General features: G+C 34.7%; 1 protein-coding gene and 1 long non-coding RNA gene across 2 annotated transcripts in view; one reads left to right on the top strand and one right to left on the bottom strand.

Moving 5' to 3' along the window:
• LOC145538467 (uncharacterized) overlaps positions 1 to 23587 on the top strand; it is a 153496-nt gene that overhangs the window by 78373 nt on the left and 51536 nt on the right. The window lies entirely within an intron of this gene.
• On the bottom strand, positions 4388 to 22153 carry LOC145538463 (arylacetamide deacetylase). The gene is made up of 5 exons (XM_081570520.1): positions 22016 to 22153; positions 15445 to 15667; positions 14411 to 14480; positions 13024 to 13195; positions 4388 to 4984 (listed from the first exon to the last, which is right to left on the bottom strand). Exons 1-5 carry the CDS (start codon positions 22151 to 22153, stop codon positions 4388 to 4390), a joined length of 1200 nt encoding a protein of 399 aa, XP_081426646.1.

The raw sequence follows: 23587 nt of genomic DNA, 5'->3' as shown, positions 1-23587 counted from the left end.
ATAGTCTTTGCTTTATCATTTGACAGTAGGGAGAAGGCAATGGACAGGATTAAATAACAGGCTAAGACTCAGGGGATATGTTTAAAGATATACCTATCACTTTTCTCTCTCTGTCTGTCTCTGTCTCTCTCATCTTGATTTGTTCAACAATTTCTTTTCTTAAAATGTATACTTTAATTTTAAAAGCATTCAGGTAAAATTAGTAATAAGTCACGGTAATAGATATGAGTAATAGAAATTGTGGGGAGTAATTTTCTTAACCAAAGGCAAATCTTTCTCAGGTTAAAATAGTTATGTAGAAATTAAACTTCACTCTTAAGATGTTATCTTTTAAAAAAAGTTCTTGAGAAATCTGCATACCATTTTTCAGAGTGGCAGTACCAGTTTACACTTTCCAGCACTGGATCAAGGTTTTCTTTTCTCCACACTGTCACTAGCATCTCCCTCTTGTCTGTTTTTAAAACATCATCCTAACTGGTGTAAGGTGATATCTCACTGTGGTTTTGATTTGTATTTCCTTGATGATTAGTGGTATTGAGTAATTCTTCATGTATTTGTTGATGAGTTTGATGGAAGAAATTTACACATGTTGAGGTATAGGGAGGTCATTTTGGCTTATACATGATTTGGCTTGAATTTTACGCCAACCCAAAAGAGTCTGTCTTATGGCCTGTCAAACATCCACTTGATTTAACAAATTTTTTAAAATGCAATTACTAGATTGTGTAGAAGGTCCAATTTTGAAGACAGGGAAAAATGCCTCCACTTCCTATGTCACTGATGCTAGTTCTCCCTTGATGAGGTTCACTTCCCAAATACCAACGTCATGATAATTCACTGTGTACGTTCTAGTCCATCTCTTTTGAAAGCTTATAGGAAAGTACCCATCATGTTTGATATTTGTTCTTTGTCCTGACAGGATATAAAACTGTGGATCAGGCACCCAAAATGGAGCCAGGTAGCCGTTTTGTGGATGTAGTTTTGGATATGTTCCTGCATCACTGAAAACATGAACTTTCTGAACTGTATAAAATTCAAGGACAGCATCAGCCATTCTCAAAATATCATCTGTTAGTGTTAGTGACCATGAATTTGGGTCTGTTCATCCAAAACACAACAAAGTCAAACTACTAACACTGGATTGTGGTGAAGGAAAACACAGCATTTAATGCAGGGTGCCAAGCAAGGAGAATGAGCAGTTAGTACTCAAAAGATCTGAACTCCCCAATGTTTTTTTTTTTTTTTTAATTTAATTTATTTATTTTTATTTTTATTTTTTTTTGAAGATGGATTTTTAAAGGCAATCCTGGTGGTGTGGTTTCAGGGTACCTGAGAATCTTTTGGATCTTTTTAAATTGGTTGCTGGCTGAGGGTGATATTTTGGGAGTCAACATCATCAACCTTGTTTTCCCAACTGATTTGAGGTCCGTGCGCTGGTTGTTAGTAGTTTCCATCTGTGGGAGTCTGGTGTCTATAAAAACAACTTAGGAGGGACTTCCCTGGTGGTCCAGTGCTGAAGACTCTGCCTTCCCAATCCATAGAGTCTGGCTTTGAACCCTACTCAGGGGACTAGATGCCCCATGCAGCAAGGAAGATGAAAGATCCCATGGCCCCCAACTAAGACTGGTGTAGCCAAATAAATACATCAACACTTTTTTTAAAAGTACATTAGGAATGTGCTTCAGACACTGTTATCAATGTTCTACTGGAAGGCCCTGTGTCTCTGCTATATGATCGATCTATTGTTTAAAGTGTTATAAGTTTCCCGGCCCATCACTATTCTTTGTTGGTACATGTTCACATTTTCTTAATCATCAGCATTCTAAAAATTGTAGTATAATTGCTTTTACAACATTGTCTTAGTTTCTGTTGTATGATGAAGTAAATCAGATATATTTACACACATATCCCCTCCCTCTTGAGTCTTCCTCCCCTCCCCATATCCAAACACTCTATGTCATTACAGAGTACGAAGCTGAGCTCCCTGTGTTATACAGCAACTTCCCACTAGCTATCTACTTTTATACATCAACCCTACTCTCTCAATTCGTCTCACCCTCCCCTTTCCCACGATGTCCACATGTCCATACCCTATGTCTACATCTCTATTCCAGCACTGCAGACAGAATTTCTCAAAAACTCCTATCAAAACAAATAGGCTTGGCCATAGATTGAATGGAATGAGACAGTGTTGGTCTTGTGGTGGGGATGCAAACATGAAAGCACTTTGTGTGGTATTCTTTGTTGTGCCTTTCTACCCCACCTGACAGAACTTTCTATCAATGCTTTCTGTTTTTCTTCAGCGGAGAGCAAAGGCATCAGATGGGAAGTTGACAAAAATGAGGAGTTTAATTTACATAGTCATTCACTGACTGTCATGTACCCTGATGCTTAAGGAGTACAGTTAAGAGTCTCTAATTGGAATAAAAATCTGTTCTTTAAAAAATGAAGAAAGAAAAAAGTAATAAATATAAAGAATTGTATGTCTTTGTGGAATTCATCTCTGGAGTACAAAAATTGATTGACCTTGTAGATTAAACAACCAGATAAATTGAATACAGAGAAAATAGCATGTAACTATTTCAATTTGTGTAGCAACTATATTAGACAAATTCAACAATTATTTTCTTGTCCCAAATTCAACAAGCAAACTTGAAGGAGAAGAGAATAAACGCATTTGGTAAAAAGCAACTCCAAAATGCAGACCTAATATCAAGCTGTTAGATAATACACTTAATATCAAATAATTAAAATCTGAACACTGGAAAAAAACACAAGAGTATCCATTCTTGCCACTCTTTCTTTCCCTAACACTTTACTGGAGATCCTAGACAGAGCAATATGACCAGAAAGAGACATAAAAGGCATGCAGACTGTTAATTAATAATTATTGATAAAACTCTTATTCACAGTTGAAACAATTATCTACATAGAAAATCATAAATCATTTAGTGTAGAGCTTTCAGAACTACTAAGTGAATTAAACAAGGGCTTAGGATACAAGGTCAATATATAAAAGCAACTGGCTTCTATATTCTTGATGTCAACAACTAGAAAATGAAAATTACAAGAAAATATTGTAACTTTGAACAGGGTTTAAATATGAAAAAAATCAGGTATAAATTTAAGAAAATAACATGATGATACATGAATTGTTTCTGGACTTCTGTTCTTGTCTAATTCATATCCGTTCACTTGTTCAGCAGTGTTTTTGCTTGTTTTATTTTAAATACACTAATTCAGTGAAGAAAATATTTTTTAGTATACTGAACTCGAACACTGGACTGTATTTGATAAAGTTTTCCACTGCAGAATACTTTGAGGTACACAGAGGATAATGACAAACACCAGTAACAGAAGTATTCAACAAAAGATATTTAAAACACTTTTTTCAAATAATTGAATTCATTATGTTTCATAAAATCTCTATTTAGAGGCACATATGCAATTTTCAAAAATAAATTTATTTCATTGAAAACATTTTCAAACTTACCTATCTCACTACTCAATAATTTATTTTCCCAAAACTATTTTTAAATTTATAATGCTATAGTGTGGTTTGGTATATGTATGAGGAGATGTATAAATGTATGTGTGTATATATACAGATATATATATATATATAGGTAGATGTAGATTAAATACATTGGTATATGAGCATATGTGCAAACATATATGCACACACATATACATTTTTGTTTCATTGTGCTTCTCCTATTACTGCTCAGCCATTCATATTTGGAACTATTTTCCTAACTGACTCCTTGCCAGTTTCAAGGATTCAGATTATCCAAAAGTAAACGTTGCTTTTGTCTGGCTAAAATAATCTGTCAGCACCTCTCATCAAAATATCAAGAGACTGAGATATCTTTAGTATATAATTATTTATATTTTGTTTTCCTTGACTAAGGAGTTGAGTTGTGCATTAGAAAATAAATTTTACAATGGTGGACAGTTGATATAGAACTGGGACAAAAATACATAGAAAGAATAACAACTTCATTCATGCCAGCAATAAATGGATCTTATTCAAGGACCTGAAACCATGCAGAGTAAATACTTGGTATTAAACAAGTAGACATTTCTTCTAACTGAAATAATTTATCAAGCAAGTAAAATGAAAGGAATGTAAGAAAACTAGATGTTTGAAAATGATAGCTAAAAGTGAAAAATAAAATCTAATATACTCTGAGAAACAAAAGTGAGTGAATTACTCTGAGACTAATGTATAAAAATCATTCATTGACAATAACAACAATTACATACATGCAGATTTAGAAAGACTGTAGTCTATAAAACACATATTCCTAATGTGAATACTCTCAGTGTTTGTCCTTTTTTCCTGAAATTCTGGGGCTTATCTTTTTCTATATTGATCAGATTTTTACTACAGGTTTTCATGTAGCCAACTAATATACTGATTGGCTGCTCTAGAACCAACTTTAGTAAAAAGAAAAGAAAGTGTTCCATGGAATGCACCCTCTATGTGGTTATGGACCACTCGAACTCCAGAATTCTGAAGTCGAGTAACATACATGAGTCCATCATCTCTTAAGACATCATATTGACAAGTGACAACATAGGTCAGGGGTAAACCACGCAACTTGCTGTCATCAGCTAGCAATGGTGAAGCTTTCACATCTAGAATCCCTGGATATCTTTTAGCCAGCTCTGAACTACCATGAGTTGGAGTCTTATAAATGTGGCCTTTCTTAAACTTCTCAGGGAGCAAAGAACTCCAGTTAACAAATTTGAACAGATGGCTTGATTCCAGAGGAATGTGTTGGTTGGAAAGCATTGCTTTCCTAAGTGATCTATCTGTAGTAAAATATTCACTCCAGAATCTGACCATGAGTGATTTTGACAGAACTGAATAGTGTGCATTTTCTTGATATGATGGTAAATCAAAATCAAAATTCTGAAGGGCAGGATATATTAAAGATTGAACCTTGAGCTTGATCTTGACATCTGGATCTTCTAAGAGCTGAAAAAAATTATATTGTTTTAATAAGTTCTTTTAATGAAAAAATTAACCACAATGTTAAAATAATATATTATTAAGGTTCTTTAAAAATACAATTCAATAACACATTTTGATAAAAAATGAAAATCTTAATATCAAGTAAATTTTAGTATTCAGTTCAGTTCGGTTCAGTGCTCAGTCGTGTCTGACTCTTTGCAACCCCATGAACCGCTGCACTCCAGGCCTCCCTGAATATTGCTGCTGCTGCTGCTGCTGCTAAGTCCCTTCAGTCGTGTCCAACTTTGTGCGACCCCACAGACGGCAGCCCACCAGGCTCCCCCGTCCCTGGGATTCTCCCGGCAAGAACACTGGAGTGGGTTGCCATTTCCTTCTCCAATGCATAAAAGTGAAAAGTGAAAGTGAAGTCACTCAGTCATGTCGGACTCGTAGCGACCCCATGGACTGCAGCCTACCAGGCTCCTCCATCCATGGGATTTTCCAGGCAAGAGTACTGGAGTGGGGTGCCATTGGCTTCTCCGCCCTGTATATTAGATGTTCATAAATGTAATATGGTTTAATTTTCAAAGCAAAATTAATTCATATCCTCCTCATAGACTGTGCAAGAGAATCATTTTTTTTTAAAGAGGATCTTTTACTAAATGTAATTTCATATTTATGGAACCTGGATTTATAATCTGAGGTTCCATAAGTTTATACTCATGTACTTGATCTTCTTTTTTCTATTATTGAGCTTCCCTGGTGGCTCAGATGGTAAGGAATCCACCTGCAGTGCCGGAGACCTGGATTCAAACCCTGGATAGGGAAAATCCCCTGGAGAAGGGAATGGCTATCCACTCCAGTATTCTTGCCTGGAAAATTCCAGGGACAGAGGAGCCTGGCAGGCTACAGTCCATGGAGTCACAAAGAGTCAGACATGACTGAGTGATTAACATATTTTTCTATTATTAGAATTATTTTAAATATCTAAATATGTTAGCAAGCATTGAGATGGGAAGGAGATAGCTTGAGTTTTAAAGAGATGCTTGATTCTGGATAAGTTTAAATTATACAGAACTATTAAGTTTTTAATATTTGAACTTATTTGATATTTTAACTTATTACTCAAATTTAATATTTAAACTTAATAGTTTAAATAATATTTGAATTACTGTGCTTTTCTAAATATAGTCCTGTTTCTTCCAGAAATATATGCTGTTTCTTCCAGAAACAGTAGAATTCTATATTTTTCTTCAAAGCTAATTTTCCTGCAATGTGCTTCTGTTACCGGAACAAAATGATCATTTTATCAGTCTCAAAATATGTATCCAGTTTACAGAATAATTACGTTTGATAAGTTAAAATTTTCAGAACCAACTTTATATTGTATATGCCTGAAGCACTGACATACTCAGGAAGACTCAAAATGATTAGCCCACCGAAAAATAGTATCGCTTGCTTATCGTTCAGAGCACTGGCCAGGATTTCAGGTACAATTGGATACAGGTAGTGTGTATCCAATTTTCAAGAGAAAACTTTTAAGAACTACCTATTAAATATGATGTTTCTTCTAAGTGATTTTGTATGCATACTTTTTCAAATTAAGGATATTCTTTTCTATTCACTGTTTCCTAATTTTTTCCTATTTAAAGATGCTGGATATTATCTTTAAACAATTTACTTTTATTAAGATAATCATTATTTTCTTCTTTAAATTATTAATTTGGAGGATTGTACTAAAGGTATTTCAATGTTAAACCTATCACAATCTACTAGAATGAACTCAAAATAGTCATGATATACTAATTGTTTAAAGTATTGTTTAATTTTCTTGATAGTATTTTAGTTCAGGATTTTGCATCTGTGTTTATAAATGTAGATGTTTATCATTTTTCCTTCTCAAATTGACCTTGTCAGGTTACAAATCAAGATACTTCAACCTCTCAAAATGCAACTTTTGCAACTTTTGGAATTTGCTTTTAGAAGTAGATATTTCTATTAAAAATACTTGTTAGAGTTTGTGTTTAAAACTGTTTAATCCTGGAGTGTGTGTATGTAAAAATATAAAAATGACCATTCAGTTTATTTCATGATAATAATATAATCCTTGTTTCATATTTCCCCTAGAGTCAGTCCTTTTTATGATGAATATTTCTTTTTCATGTAAATTTGAATGCATGGTAGTAAAAGTGTTTAAAGTATACTATTGTATTTTTAATATCTGTAAGATATGTAGCTATAGTCTCCTTTTCTTCCTTATATCGGCTTATTAAGATTCTAATCATTTTTTCTTGGTCTGTCTCACCCAGACTAATCAACTGTATTTTTTTTTCAAGAAACTATTTCTGTTGACTTTGCTGATCTTATTGTGTTTTTTTTTAATTTCATTTTTATGCTCTCATCTATCTCTTATCCCTTTTTATTTTGTCTTTGTTTCTACTTTTTAGGCATTCTTTTCTTTTTTTAATTTCATGAAATGGATACTGACCTGTTAATTTTAGCAATTTTTTTATATTTAGTTAAGGCTGTATATTTTCCTCTGGATGTTGATATACCTGTATTTTTGTACAGTATAATGCATATCTGTTATAATGCAGGTCAAATATTTTCATTATAATTTCTTCTTTCACACTTGGATTAATCAGGAGTGAGCATCTTACTTTCAAAACATAGAGAGTTTTCTCTTGATATTTTATTAGTAGTTCAAAGCATTATGCTAACTGTGGACAGAGATACAATCAAAATAATTTGATTTCTCAAATTGTATTGTGCATACTTGGAATCACTTGGAATTCTTGGTATATATGCATAGTGTTATTCAAGACATCTGTGGTAAGACCAATGATGCTTTATCTCCAATAAGTGCCCAGATGCTGCTGATACTGCTAGCCCACGTACTATGCTATGAATAGCAGGGGTCTATTTGATTTCAGTTCTTTGAATTGTTTGAGACTTGGTTTATAACCCTGCATATGTGCCTGATTAAGAAAAATACTTTGTGTGTTTCAAAGAAATATACATTGTGCTCTTTATTGTTGTATGTTCATACTTTAAATTTATCAGCCATGCTATTCTATTACTGAAAGAGATTCATAAAATTCTTCCAATTTTGTTATTAATTTGTTTATTTTTCCTTTATTTCCTATCAGCTTTGCTCTGTTTTCAGACTGTTATTAATTGCATGTAAATGGATGTGGGCCTTTTTTTCATCTTCCAGTAAATGGAATTATAGTTAGGAGTGTTGCATGTTAATTCTAGGAATAGTTTTTTTCCTCTAAGATTATTTAATATGATTATAAAATAATTATACTGATAAATATTTGCTTGACATGTCTTTTACTATGTTTTTTCTTGCATCTACCTATATATCTAAGTTTTAAAGCATCCTATTCATACAACTTCTGTTGGAATTTAAAACTTTTATTGTTTCCATTTTTTGTATTCTACCAGAATTTTTAGTACATCTACGTCAAAACATTTATTAATATTTTTGGTTTAAATTTATAATTTATGTACTATTTTGCATTCTATTTATCTCATCTATTCTATTATCGGAGAAGGCAATGGCACCCCACTCCAGTACTCTTGCCTGGAAAATCCCATGGACGGAGAAGCCTGGTAGGCTGAAGTCCATGGGGTCGCTAAGAGTCAGACACGACTGAGTGACTTCACTTTCACTTTTCCCTTTCATGCATTGGAGAAGGAAATGGCAACCCACTCCAGTATTCTTGCCTGGAGAATCCCAGGGATGGCGGAGCCTGGTGGGCTGCCGTCTATGTGGTCGCACAGAGTCGGACACGACTGAAGCAACTTAGCAGCAGCAGCAGCATTCTATTATACTTTCTCCCTTTTGTATTCTTTGAAATACTTTTTATTATTCAATTTTCCTGTGATATCATTTTATTGGTACATCTTTATAAAATTTTTTATATGTACACTAAGGATAAACATAAAATTCATTACTTTATCAATGTCTAATACTAATCATATCTTTATTACCTTCTTACAGAATAGAAAGTTATTGGAATATTTTGATATTCTAATTAGCCCTTCTATGCATGGGTTATTGTTATTTTGCATATTAATTTATTTCTATTTTTACATCATAGGACACAATTATTATTGTTTCATAGAGTCATGTTCATTTTCATTTTAGTTTGTGAATATATTTACCTTTTTTCCTTCTCTTTATTTTTTCCTACTTTTTTGATCCTCCAACTGTGGTTAATTTTCTTCTGACTGAAATAATCATTTTTAAAATCCAAAGGGAGAGTATGTTGGGTGGTGAAATTTCTGGAATTTTATTTCTTAAAAAAGTCCTCATTTTGTCCCCAGATTAGAAGGATATATTCATATTAGTCTTTTTGCCATATATTTAATGACTTCTCATTATTTTGTATTTACTACCTTTTAATCTCTCTGTTCAATATTACAAACAATTTTCTGATCTCTCTTCCAATTTTCTATATTGCTGTACTTCAGTCAATATACTAACACTACTACATAGTAAAACCTAGAGTGAACCCTAAAATAAACTATGGACATTGGAGGATTATAAAGTGTAGAAACAAGTTGATTAACTGTAACAAATATACTACTCTGGGTGGGGTTGTTGATAACGAAGTCTATGAATGTGTGGCAGAGGGTAGACTGTAAATTTCTCATCGTCTTCTCAATTTTGATATGAATCTAAAACTGCTCATAGTCAACAAAACAGTCGAAAATGCAGTACTTGGATGAAATCTCAAAAACGACAGAATGATCTCTATTCATTTCCAAGGCAAACCATTCAATATCACAGTAATCCAAGTCTATGCCCTGACCAGTGATGCTGAAGAAGCTGAAGTTGAACAGTACTATGAAGACCTACAAGAATTTCTAGAACTAACACCCCAAAAAAAGATTTCCTTTTCATTATAGGGGACTGGAATGCAAAAGTAGGAAGTCATGAAACATCTGGAGTAACAGGCAAATTTGGCCTTGGAGTATAGAATGAAGCAGGGCAAAGGCTAATAGAGTTCTGCCAAGAGAATGTACTGGTAATAGCAAACACGCTCTTCCAACAACACAAGAGAAGACTCTACACATGGACATCACCAGATGGTCGACAAGGAAATCAGATTGATTACATTCTTTGCAGCCAAAAATGGAGAAGCTCTATATAGTCAGCAAAAACAAGGCCGGGAGCTGACTGTGGCTCAGATCATGAACTCCTTATTGCCAGATTCAGACTGAAATTGAAGAAAGTGGAGAAAACCACTAGACCATTCAGGTATGACCCAAATCAAATCCCTTTTGACTATACAGTGGAAGTGAAAAATAGATTTCAGGGAGCAGATCTGATAGACAGAGTGCCTGATGAACTATGGATAGAGGTTCGTGACATTCTACAGGAGAAAGGAATCAAGACCAGCTCAACAAAAAGAAATGCAAGAAAGCAAAATGGCTGTCTGAGGAGGCCTTACAAATTGCTGTGAAAAGAAGGGAAGCGAAAAGCAAAAGAGAAAAGGAAAGATATACCCATTCAAATGCAGAATTCCAAAGAATAGCAAGGAGAGATAAGAAAGACTTCCTCAGGAATCAATGCAAAGAAATAGAGGAAAACAATAGAATGGGAAAGACTAGAGATATCTTCAAGAAAATTAGAGATACCAAGGAACATTTCATGCAAAGATGGGCTCAATAAAGGACAGAAATAGTAGGGACCTAACAGAAGCAGAAGATATTAAGAAGAGGTGGCAAGAATACACAGAAGAACTGTACAAAAACGATCTTCACGACTCAGATAATCACGATGGTGTGATCACTCACCTAGAGCCAGACATCCTGGAATGTGAAGTCAAGTGGGCCTTAGGAAGCATCACTACGAAGGAAGCATCACTACGAACGAAGCTAGTGGAGGTGATGGAATTCCAGTTGAGCTATTTCAAATCCTGAAAAATAACGCTATGAAAGTGCTGCACTCAACATGCCAGCAAATATGGAAAACTCAGCAGTGGCCACAGGACTGGAAAAGGTCAATTTTCAATCCAATCCCAAAGAAAGGCAATGCCAAAGAATGCTCAAACTACCGCACAATTGCACTCATCTCACTTCATCTTTCAGTAATGCTTAAAATTCTCCAAGCCAGGCTTCAGTTACGTGAACCGTGAACTTCCAGATGTTCAAGCTGGTTTTAGAAAAGGCAGAGGAACCAGAGATCAAATTGCCAACATCCACTGGATCATCGAAAAAGCAAGAGAGTTCCAGAAAAACATCTATTTCTGCTTTATTGACTGCGCCAAAGCCTTTTACCGTGTGGATCGCAATAAACTGTGTAAAATTCTGAAAGAGATGAGCATATCAGACCACCTGACCTGCCTCTTGAGAAACCTGTATGCAGGTCAGGAAGAAACAGTTAGAACTGGACATGGAACAACATCCTGGTTCCCAATAGGAAAAGGAGTACATCAAGGCTGTATATTGTCACTCTGTTTATTTAACTTCTATGCAGAGTACATCATGAGAAACACTAGGCTGGAAGAAGCACAAGCTGGAATCAAGATTGCTGGGAGAAATATCAATAACCTCAGATATGCAGATGACACCACCCTTATGGGAGAAAGTGAAGAAGAACAAAAGAGCATCTTGATGAAAGTGAAAGAGAGTGAAAATGTTGGCTTAAAGCTCAACATTCAGAAAACTACGATCATGGCATCCAGTCCCATCACTTCATGGCAAATAGGGAAACAGTGGAAACAGTGGCTGACTTTATTTTTCTGGGCTCCAGAATCACTGCAGATGGTGATTGCAGCAATGAAATTAAAAGACGCTTATTCCTTGGAAGGATTGTTAAGACCAACCTAGACAGCATATTAAAAAGCAGAGACATTACTTTGTCAACATAGATCCGTCTAGTCAAGGCTATGGTTTTCCAGTGGTTGTGTATGGATGTGAGAGCTGGACTATAAAGAAAGCTGAGCACCAAAGAATTGATGCTTTTGAACTGTGGTGTTGGAGAAGACTCTTGAAAGTCCCTTGGATTGCAAGAAGATCCAACCAGTCCATCCTAGAGATCAGTCCTGGGTGTTCATTGGAAGGACTGATATTGAAGCTGAAACTCCAATACTTTGGCCACCTGATGCGAAGAGCTGACTCATTTGAAAAGACCCTGATGCTGGCAAGGATTGAGGGCAGGAGGAGAAAGGGATGACACAGGATGAGATGGTCAGGTGGCATCACCAACTCGATGGACATGGGTTTGCATAAACTCCAGGATTTGGTGATGGACAGGGAGGCCTGGCGTGCTGCGGTTCATGGGGTCACAAGGAGTCGGACACGACTGAGTGACTGAACTGAAGTGAAAACTGCTCAAAAAGTTTAAAATCTTAAAATAACTACATTGAAAGCTTAATTTTGATGGGTAATGTTTTTATTTATTGAAATTTTATTTGTTTTTGAAATATCTTATATTAGCATTTATAGCTTCTTTCATGAGCATATTTCCAAATTTAAAATACACTTTTATTTTTTTTAAACAGATTCTACTAAAACATTTTTCTAACAATTACAATATCTGAATTTGGGTGATATCTTTTTCCTGTTAACTTGTTTTTATTTTCCTCTTTGTATATCTGCTTACCTTTAACTCTCTGCTGATTACCGGAAAAAAAAAAGTCAGTTTTAGGAATAAATTGGAACCTAGGATCATGGTGACTTCTCTCAGTGATGACCTATATTTCTTTCTGGTAAGCATATATACACATATTAAAGTATATTATAATATACAGTATTCTGAACATATGTCATGAATATACTTAGATTTCATAAATATTCTGATTTCTTAATTATACTTATTGTTACCCTTTATTGATTTTTCTCTCATTAAAAATGCCTATGGACTATATAGGAAATTGTTTCAACGTTTTATATATAAAGAAGTATGAAATCATTCTTCTCAATGTTCCCTAAATAAATAAAATAAAATTAGTGACAAATTATATTTATAATCTTGATGTATGAGTCAAAAGTTAGTAAATGAAAGATAAAGAAAATACAATAAGTGAAAATGTTGAGCATCTTACCTGCTGTGCCACTGCTGCAGCTAAATTCCCTCCAGCACTGTCTCCAGAGATACCGATTCTTCCAGGATCTACACCATAGCTTTCAAGAATTGGGGGGTTTAAAAACCATTTTAATGCAGTGTACACATCTTCAAATTGAACTGGAAAATGGTACTTTGGGGCTAGTCTGTAGCTGTAGATAGGAAAACAATGCTTTCTTAATCACTGATTTTCTTGTCATTTAACAAATTTTATTTAATTTTTACTTTATATTGGCTTATATTTGATTAACATTGTGTTAGTTTCAAGTGTACAGCAAACTGAGTCCATTATACATATACATATATCCATTCTCTTTTAGATTCCTTTCCCATATAGTTTATAACAGAATATTGAGCAGAGTTCTCTGTGCTATAACCGTTGATTTTCCTGGACTCTTGATCCAAAATCAAAAGTAAAATTTTGCTTTTACCAACATATTTGTTGGAAACATGTTTTTCCTAATCATAAAATTTGACTTGGAATCTCTAAATATTGCCATTTTTGTAATCAAAAAGTAAAGTCCAATTGTTAAATTTGGTTCAGTCTTGGGGAAAAACTTACTAGCTGCCACCATTCTCAGAAAAAAATATTTGCACAATGATTATTTTTTGTAAATGTTCTTTTTTTTTCCAAAAAATATGTCATTATTATCACTTGTTTCTCTAGAATTACTGTTATTTTATCAAAATATATCAGTTTAACATGATAATTATTCCATTAGTCCATTAACTGAATTTTCTGAAGTTTATGTTTAAGAAGCTTCTTACAGAGCGTGTGTTCTATAGAAAATTTAAACTTTTTCCAACTCTTTTTAAAGTGTGTATTAGAATGGACTTTGAGATAGGGTTTGTCTGACTTTCATGGTAAATATGGGTAATATCAATGGATTACTAACTTCTAGGCACCTTTCTAAGCACTGTCACATGTATTATAACACGTAGTCCCCATGTCAATGATGAGATATGCAAATCACTAACACTTAGAGTTTAGTATCCTTTAGAATATCACACAGTTACCAATGTGCAGAGCTGACATTCAGTCCCAATCCTCTGGCTCCAGATTTTCCTTAATATCCTGCTAATTACAGGGAAAGATCCAGAGGTAGTAGTTAGATCTATGTGATACTGTTGGCTAACTTCACTTGAACAGCATCTTGCCTTTCTGGTCTCTATTCCTTCTTCAAATATGGTGTATGCCTTTTCTCTCCACTGCTGGACTGGACAACTTCTGACATTAGGTTTCTCTGTCCATAGTCAATGTCATCAGAGGCACAGATTAATTTTTGCCATAATAAGACACTCTACATAGTTGAGTGTATGTTAATATGTAAGGCATATGGCCTAAAATCAAATAACACAGCTCTTACTTGGTTGATATGACAACTGCATCAAGTCTGTCTGCTGTCCATCTTGACAGAAGGTCATAGGTATAATAATCTGAAATAAAAGAAAAAAAATACTGGACTACTATAAGAATTGAAAAATGATACTGTCAAGAATAAAGTTTACTGTGATAACTTTACATTTCTTCCCTTTATCTTAAAATACTACCTAAAGAAAAAAGTCTAATACTTAGCTTCCTGTTGATCAGTTTACATATTCATATGTTAATAGAATGTGAATCATTAAGTCTGGTGATCCTTTCACTTGCCCCTGATCAGTTTCCCTTTTTATTTGCCAAAGTTTTCAGCAGAGCACAGTGGCATGTCTTACCCTTGCCAACCATACTCTCAGTACATTGGACCCTGGGCCTTGAACACAGTCTTCCTACTTTCAATCCACAGTCCTGTCCATTGTGATAACATACATGAAAAAAGGTACTAAATGTCTTCTTTCAACACAAAAACTAAACTGTTTTTCTGGAGTACAACTTGATCTGGGAAAGGACAGAAATGTTCTTCAAGAAAAAAAAGAGAAAATACAATCCATTATTTAGTCTTATACTGTTAAGCAGGAGATGATTTCAAGAAAGCTGACTATACCTTAACATTTAATTAAGTAATTGGAAAGTTTTTTCACATTTATATTGGGCCATTAGGAACTTGGAAAATAATCATTTGAGTCTTGAAGGAGAAATAAGACATTTCCAGCAATATGTTGATGAGTTCAAAAGACAAAAAGAGTTTTTATTTGCGACGGTGCTTAATCTTCGTTCTGCAAAATTTGTAGGTTCCGCCAGTGAGTGGTAGGATCAGAAACTGTCTTAATTTTGGTAACAAAAATGTGTTAAGACTGAATGTTAATAAAATTTTATTCAGACTGAGATTTCAAAAACTTAATTCACGTTGCTTTCATGAAAAGAATTTCAGAAGCAGGAGCAAGATATTTAATTTGTAGCTCCTAATATTGAGAATCATCATTTACATTATATGAAATGAACCTACCCATGTATCACCCTTACCATTACTACCCAAACACCAGCCACCACCATGAATATAAAACAAGCCTCTTCTTAATGATTTTGTCTTCTGTTGGGGCACATATATACGGACAGGAATATCGTTGAATGTTGTATCTCTCACAGTTATGTTTTCATCTGATGTTGGTGGAAAACCTTGAAAGCTTGAAAAGAGTGTCATTGATTTCATGAAATGGTTTAGCCCCAACATTTCAGCAAACAGGGCCTAAAATGAAATAAAAATACACATATACTCTAACTGTAAAAAATGTTTTGAGCCAAGAGGTGTACATAAATATTCAATATGACCCCAAAAATCTTAGTCATAGAGTCAGAAAAATCAATGATTATGCCACCAGAGCATATACAAACCCAGATGCTTTATTACTGTATGATGAATAACCTAAGTGACACTAATCCTCACTTATACACTCACCCAATAGATATTAATATGGAATAAATATATAATTCTGTTGTCAATGCCCAGTAGAATTAGGCAAGCTATTCATCCTCAAAAAAAAAAAAAAAAGAAAGAAAAAGAAAAAAATCCCAGTCAAATGAAAGACAAGTTATAAAAGGACATTGTAATATAAATATGAGAAAAATTCTTTGGAATAAATGTCAAGGTGAGGAAAAGGTTTTTAACTTCTACTTTAACTAAGGCTTAAAAGGAAAATAGAGTTTGGATGATCAGCTGAAGAGAAGACCTTTCAGTCAGATTAAGTAAGCTTAGTCTAGAGAAAAACAAAATGTGGTGATAGAGAAATACAAGTTGTTTGCTGTCCTATACTTTCAGACTCCAAGAGGCTGAATGAAAGGAAAGAGTCCTTAAGAAGAATTTAGTAAAATATACAACACACAGATATTAAAAACCAAACAAAACCCAAAGGCTATGAAAGACATATTGATACATTAAGTTTCGTTAAATTTAACAGTAATATTTTAAAAAATCTAGTAAAGTTGTTGAAAAGTCAAAGCACAATGTAAATGATAAACTTGCAATTGTGAAAATCATAGTCTTTAGAATATATAACAAACTGATCACAATAAGAAATAGACTAACAATTCAATAGACAAAAGACTCCAACATTTTTTTCATGAAAGGTCTAGAATGACTGAGTCTCTAAGGAACAAAAATACTCAATTTTCAAATATATAATTCAAAAGGAATGGCAAATACAACAAAATGGTGGAATAAGCACTAACAGTGCTTATTCTTTCATTTCTCCTAATTTTATTAAAATGATGGTAAAATAAAAATCTTAATACAGTTATGCTAAGAAAGCAAAATAAAACTGGCCCTCCACATCCTAGGGTTGTGATCTCTGGTGGGTTGAATCCAGGCTTCCCATGTGGCTCTTTTGGTAAAGAACACATCTGCCATTTCAGGAGACATAGGAGAGGCCAGTTTGATCCCTTGGATAAGGAAGATCCCCTGGAGGGGGGCATGGCAACCCACTCCAGTATTCTTGCCTGGAGAACCCCATGGACAGAGGATCCTGGCACTCTACAGCCCATAGTGTTGCACAGAATCGGACATAACAAGTGACTTAGCAGGCACACACGGGTTGAATCCACAGATACAAAATCCACTGATAGGAGGATTGGCTGTATTAATTGGTCTGTGCCATTTAGTATAAGGGACTTCAGCATTGATATTGGTTTCTGAGGGGGTTTCTGCAACCAATCGCCTGCCACCCTGATAAGAAGACTGTATTATAATATATGCACAGTATTAAGAATCATAATAACAAAAAGCTTAGTTCTCCAAGACACAGCAATACTAAAATGTGTATGCAAACAGCAACAGAGCTTAATAACGCAGGAATCGAGAACTGAAAAACTGAAAGCAGAAACAAAAAAAATCCAAAAGTATTAGTTGGAAATTGACATTCTTATCTCATTTATTGATAGAAAAAGTAAATAGGAAAAGTAAGCATATAGAAAATTTGAAAAAACTATCAACTCGGCAGAATTAATGTATTGAGGACATTCCACCCAGTGAAAACAGAATACACATTCTTTTCAACTGCATAAAGATATGTCACAAAGATGTACCACATGACAGATTTCAGGGAAAAAATATCTCAACAAGCCAAAAAATTAAGATCATACAGAGTAGTTGTCAATCCATAGCATAAGTAAAATAAAAACTGGAAACATAATAGTGTATGAGGAATCCCTACACATTTGGAAATGAAACAACATATTCCTAAATAACTCATTGGCCAAGGAAAAGATACCTCTAGACAAATTGAAAAAATATTTTTAAGCAATTGAAAATGAAATTATAGCATATCAAAATTTGTAGAGTGCAGAAAAAGCATTGACTGAAGGAAAATTCTTAGCTTTAAATGCATTATTAGAGGAGAAGAAAGGTCTAAAGGGTCTGATCTAAGCTTCCTCCACTACACATTTAGAGTTATATTAGCATATTAAACTCAAAGTATGAAGGAAAGAATAAAGGGAAAAAAAAAACAACTAGAAATCAATCAAATCAAAATAGATAAAGAAAATTAAAGATTTATTCCTTGAAAAAAAAAATCCCATAAAATTGATCAGCGTCCAGTCAGAATAATCAGAAAAAAAGAGAAGTTGCAGTTTACCAATATCAGAAATAAATGAAAGGAAGCAATTTTAAATGCTCAGACCCATAGACACTGTAGGCAGCAGTTAGTGTGTGCTCAGATCAACTGGACTGGCCACCCAGGGACTGTGCAGTATAGGGCAGAATGGGACCAGGACTTGGAAAACTGTAAAACATGTGGAAGGAAATTGAAGATGACACAGACAGATATATGATGCTTTATGAATTAGAAGAATTGATATTGTTACTGTTAAAATGACCATACTCCCCAAGGCACTCTACAGAGTCAAAGCAATCTCTGTCAAAATACCAATGGCATGTTTCATAGAACTAGAATAAAGAACTCTAAAATTGCATGGAAATACAAAAGATTCTGAATAACCCAAACAATTCTGATAAAAAAGAACAATGTTGGAGGTATCATGCTCTCTGATTTCAAAGTATACTACTAAGCTATATTGATCAAATAAGGACTATACTGGAAAAAAACAAAACCATATATCAATGGATTAGAATTGTGATACCAGAAAAAAACAGATCCAGACATCAATGGATTAGAATCTCAAGACCAGAAATAAACTCACACTTATATGGGCAATTAATCTATGACAAAGGGCAAGAATATACAATGGGGGAAAAGACAGCCTCTTCAATAAATGGTGTTGGGAAAATTGGACAGCTGAATGCTAAAAATTAAACAAGACTACATTCTCACATCATTTAAAAAATATACTCAAAATATATTAAAGACATAAATGTAAGACTGAATCAATAAAACTCTTTAAAAAATAGGCAGTATGCTCTCTGACATCAGTCCCTGCAATAATTTTTTGGAAATGTCTCTTCAGACAAGGGAAACAAAAGCAAAACTAAACAAATGGGACTACATCAAATTAAAAAGCTTTTGTACAGTGAAGGAAACTATCAACAAAATGAAAAGTCTGTCTACTGAATGGGAGCAGATGTTATATAAATGATATAACTGATAAGGGTTAATATCTAAAATATACAGATTATTAAAAATTAATGTGATCTTGTGTTTGCCATAAGAAATTGGTTTCACGTTCTGAAAGTGAAGTTGCTAAAAGTATAGATCTTGTTGACCTGATGAATAACTTTATAGAAAAATGAGAAAAGATTTGATAAATCAAAAGCATTACATTAATAAGTTATTATTATTCATTGTAACACATAAACTACATACATATTTTTGTAATTTGTATATGTTGCTCATGTATTCACTATTACCTGTATTATTTGTTGCTGCCATTTAGTTGCTAAGTCATGCTTGACTTTTTGTGAGCCTATGGACTGTAATCTGCCAGGCTCCTCTGTCCATGGGATTTCCCAGGCAACAGTACTGGAGTAGGTTGACATTTCCTCCTCCAGGGAATCTTCCCAACCCAGGGATCAAACCTGCATCTCCTGCACTGGCAGGCAGATTCTCTACCGCTGAACAACCCGGGAAGCCCAAACATACCTAGATCAACATTGTGTGTGTGTGATCAGTTATGTCTGATATTTGCAACCCCTCAACTGTAGCCCACTAGGCTCCTCTGTCCATGGGATTTTCCAAGTAAGAATACTGAAGTGGTTTCCATTTCCTACTTCAGGGGATCTTCTCAACCCATGAATCGAACCCTTGACTTTAGCATCTCCTGCATCGGCAGGTAGATTCTTTACCATTGTGCCACCTGGGAAGCTCACATATATTATATATCATGAGTAAAAAATGTTTTTAAAGGAAAAGCTTTATGATTAAATATCTTTATGCATTTTTGTCCCTGCCTTTTGAACAAGGGTTCTCGAGTTTTTGTTTTGCACCAGGCTCGAAAAATTATTTAGCCAGCTCTACTTGATACACACAAACTGGGGCTAGACTACTATTTTGCTTCCATAACGGAGTACACATGTCAGCCGTTATCATGAACACTAGTGCACATATAGACACTGAAACAAAGCTGGTAGTTACAAAGAGGAAGAAATTTGTTATTTCCTTAGCCTTGCTGGAGCACTCCCAGACTTGTCTCACAATAGTAGCAGTATGAATCAGCTTAAAGGACTATCTGTGGGAAACAAAGTTTCTGCTTCCTGAGCTTCTTAGGCAGAATCTAAGAGAAACACAAAATAAAATTGTACTAGAATATAATTCACTATTTATTTGATTAAAAAATCAAGAAAAATTACAATATATTTTTGTTGAGAACTGAGAGAATATGGATATTCTCATGCCTTGCTGGTTGGAGTGGAAAATATTACAGAATGACTTTGCAATAATTAGCAAAATTCCAATTGGCTCAGCAATCCCACTTCATGGATTTATCATAGACAAAATGCAATCTCCAAAAGTTTTTCAGGTATTACTATTTTATTGCTTGTAATACCAAAATACTAAAAATAACAAAACTTTACACCTCAATAGGGCTGAATAAGTGAACTATATTTTATACACTTACTGAATCCTTTTGGAGAAGGCAATGGCACCCCACTCGAGTACTCTTGCCTGGAAACTCCCATGGACAGAGGAGCCTGGTAGGCTACAGTCCATGGAGTCTCAAAGAGTCGGACATGACTGAGCAACTTCACTTTCACTTTTCCCTTTCATGCACTGGCGAAGGAAATGGCAACCCACTCCAGTATTTTTGCCTGGAGAATCTCAGGGATGGCAGAGCCTGGTGGGCTGCCGTCTATGAGGTTGCACAGAGTCAGACACGACTGAAGCAACTTAGCAGCAGCAACTGAATCCTTTGCATTATGTATAAGAATGAGGGGACTTTTTACGTGAAGATGTGGAAAGATGTATAAGATATATAGTTAAATGAGAAATGCAAAAAACCCAACAGAATACTTGTTATGTTGTTTCTTATGGAAGAATGAAAAGGAGACAAAAATATGTTTTTATTGCTGTATTCATTATTATTAGCATCTTGTGTAAAAAGCAACCCCAGGATGAATCACAAGAGCTAATAAAACTGGTGTTCTCCAAAGACCTGGGCAGAGAAAAGAATGGAAAGAGACAAGAATGGGAGCAGGAAATTTCAGTGTCCACTTTTTTCATATTGTTTTGATTTTTGAAATATATGGGTACATTACTATTTAAAAAATAAAATTTATTTAAAATTATTTTTAAAAAACTGGAGTGGACTACATAAAACAGTAGTGAGTTTTTCATTCCTGTAAATATTATGAGATTAAAGATTTCTACTGGTCAGAACTCTAGCAGTTTCCAGTCTGCCACCAAACAATCTTTGCTGATTCCTTTTATATATACAGAGGGACAAAAAGAGTGAGGACAGAGAGATAGAGGGAGGAGGCTAACTTTGCAGTAAGAAGGTTAGAGGAGTAAACTGGATCAGGTTTCCAAATAAGTAGTCATAACAAATCCAGTGGTGATAATTGATTGCTTCTAACTAAACCTATCATTCTTGACCATATGGACCTTAGACACTTGGGCAAACTTAGGGATCTTGTGAGGGACAAAAAAGCCCTGCGTGCTGCAGTTCATGGGGTCACAAAGAGTCAGACACGACTGGGTGACTGACCAACAACAACAAACCTCATTTACAGTCAGCTTTTCTATACCATAAGAACCTACTTGCATGTCTATGGTATATATTGTGTTCCAAAACCATTACTAGTGTTTAAATGTCATAGGTAACTACAGAGTAGTTCAAGCATATGACTTCTGAATTTTGTATGAAGTTGTGAAAGCACACAAGAGTAGAAAAAATAAAACAAGATTGTCACACACACATATGCACACACACACATTTTTACTGCTAGCAGAATAGATCACTTTAGAAATACAACCTGAATGCCTCCTTGGTCATCTTGTTACAGTCTGCTTTGAGATCACTCAGCAATATAGCAGTCAGGAGAATTTGAAAACAGGAAGCCAAGGCTATGAAGAACTTGTAAAAACAAAATGAAACAAAACTAGAATCTTAGAAAACTTGACTTTCTTGACTAATAAATATTTTCACTTACCAAATATGATGAAGTTTTAAAAAAAGTATTTAACAGCATTATTTCCCATGGTTCTTCAACATTATCTGGAAGGGGTTCATAAACATAACTTGCTAAGAGGACCCCCAATATCAGAAAGCCGAAAGATTTTTTCCCCATGTTGTAACTGTTCTGTTTCTTAAGCAAGACACTATTAGACCTCATTTCACTCCCTGAAACCAAATAGAGGCAAACACCACCCAGTTATTATTTAACTTCCGGGCCAGGGAGTTCCCTCACTGGCACAATAGGTTGTTACATGGCAGGTACAAAAGACTAATGCTGAGGATAAGAGCTGAAGTTCCAGTGTGCAGTTTGTAAAGGATAACACTCACATTTTGACAGGTCATATCAAATCTTCCTGCATTAGCATGAGAGAAAAATAATTGTGGAACACCAATTTAGAGAATAATATTCTCAAAGACTCTGGAAAATAGAACAGACACACACTCCCTCTGTGTGGGTGTCTTAGTTGCTCAGTTGCGTCTGACTTTTTTGACCCCATGGACTGTAGCCCACCAGGCTCCTTTGTCCATGGAATTCTCCAGGAGAGAATACTGGAGTGGGTATTCCAGGGGATCTTTTACAGGGGATCTTTTGACCCAAGGATTGAACCAGGTTCTTCCGCATTGCTGGCAGTTTCTTTACCACTTGAGCCACGAGGAAAGAGAGGAAAACAAAGGGATCCTTAAAAAAGTTTGATATATCTTTAATGATATCTTTATTATAGCTTTATTAAAAGCCGATCATATACAAATTGATCATCTTAATGGCTATGTAATGACTGGAGTAGTTTTGGAGTGAATAATGGAAAACTTTGCAGCACCCAAGCCTAAGCTAAGTCTTAGGTCCACTGTTGGGTAAACCGGGAAAAGATAATGGACTTTGTGAAATGAAAGGCACTGATGTAGACTTTGTAAGTCCAATTTTAAAAGTGCATTTCTCAGCTTAATATATAACTTGCTATTTCAAATTCTATTTGGTTAATATATAACCTTGATTGATAATATATAACCTTAATTGTTACATAACTCTACTAAATAATATCAGAAATGAAGATGTCATACATGTGCACCCAAGCTAATTCTGCTGATTTATGTAAAATGTGCGATTCTGTCACTATTCTACTTTCTATAAAGGAAGAAAAAGAACTTGGATAACTACACTGTTATGTGTTGTTAAGGGAATTTCTGTATAGAAGGTGGATAGTAGAAAAGGAAAATTTTTAAATTACAGAACTACTTGCCCAGGAGAGAATCAAAACTTAATGCTCTGTTTAACACTTCTGAGACTAATTTTCTTAAAGAACATGAGTTTAAGTAACCCTGACCTGAATTTAACTGGAAATTCTTTCCTGAAAATTGATCAAGGGGCCTTGTATACAGACCTATGGACTCATCAGTACTACATAAACAGCTGCATTTCAATTCTTAATGACCATAACCATTGTGGAGTATGCCCTTTCACTCTTTAGTTCTTAAAAATCTCTGCTTTTCCTCCTCTGAAAATGACTCACTGAATTTCTTACCTGGTATGTGTTCTCTGCCTGGCAAT

Source organism: Giraffa tippelskirchi, chromosome 2 (genome assembly GCF_054371585.1).
Source record: "Giraffa tippelskirchi isolate mGirTip1 chromosome 2, T2T-mGirTip1v1.2.pri, whole genome shotgun sequence".
In the NCBI taxonomy this organism is placed as follows: Eukaryota; Metazoa; Chordata; class Mammalia; order Artiodactyla; family Giraffidae; genus Giraffa; species Giraffa tippelskirchi.
Note: the sequence above shows the minus strand (reverse complement) of the source record. Positions and strands in the feature narration are given on the sequence as shown.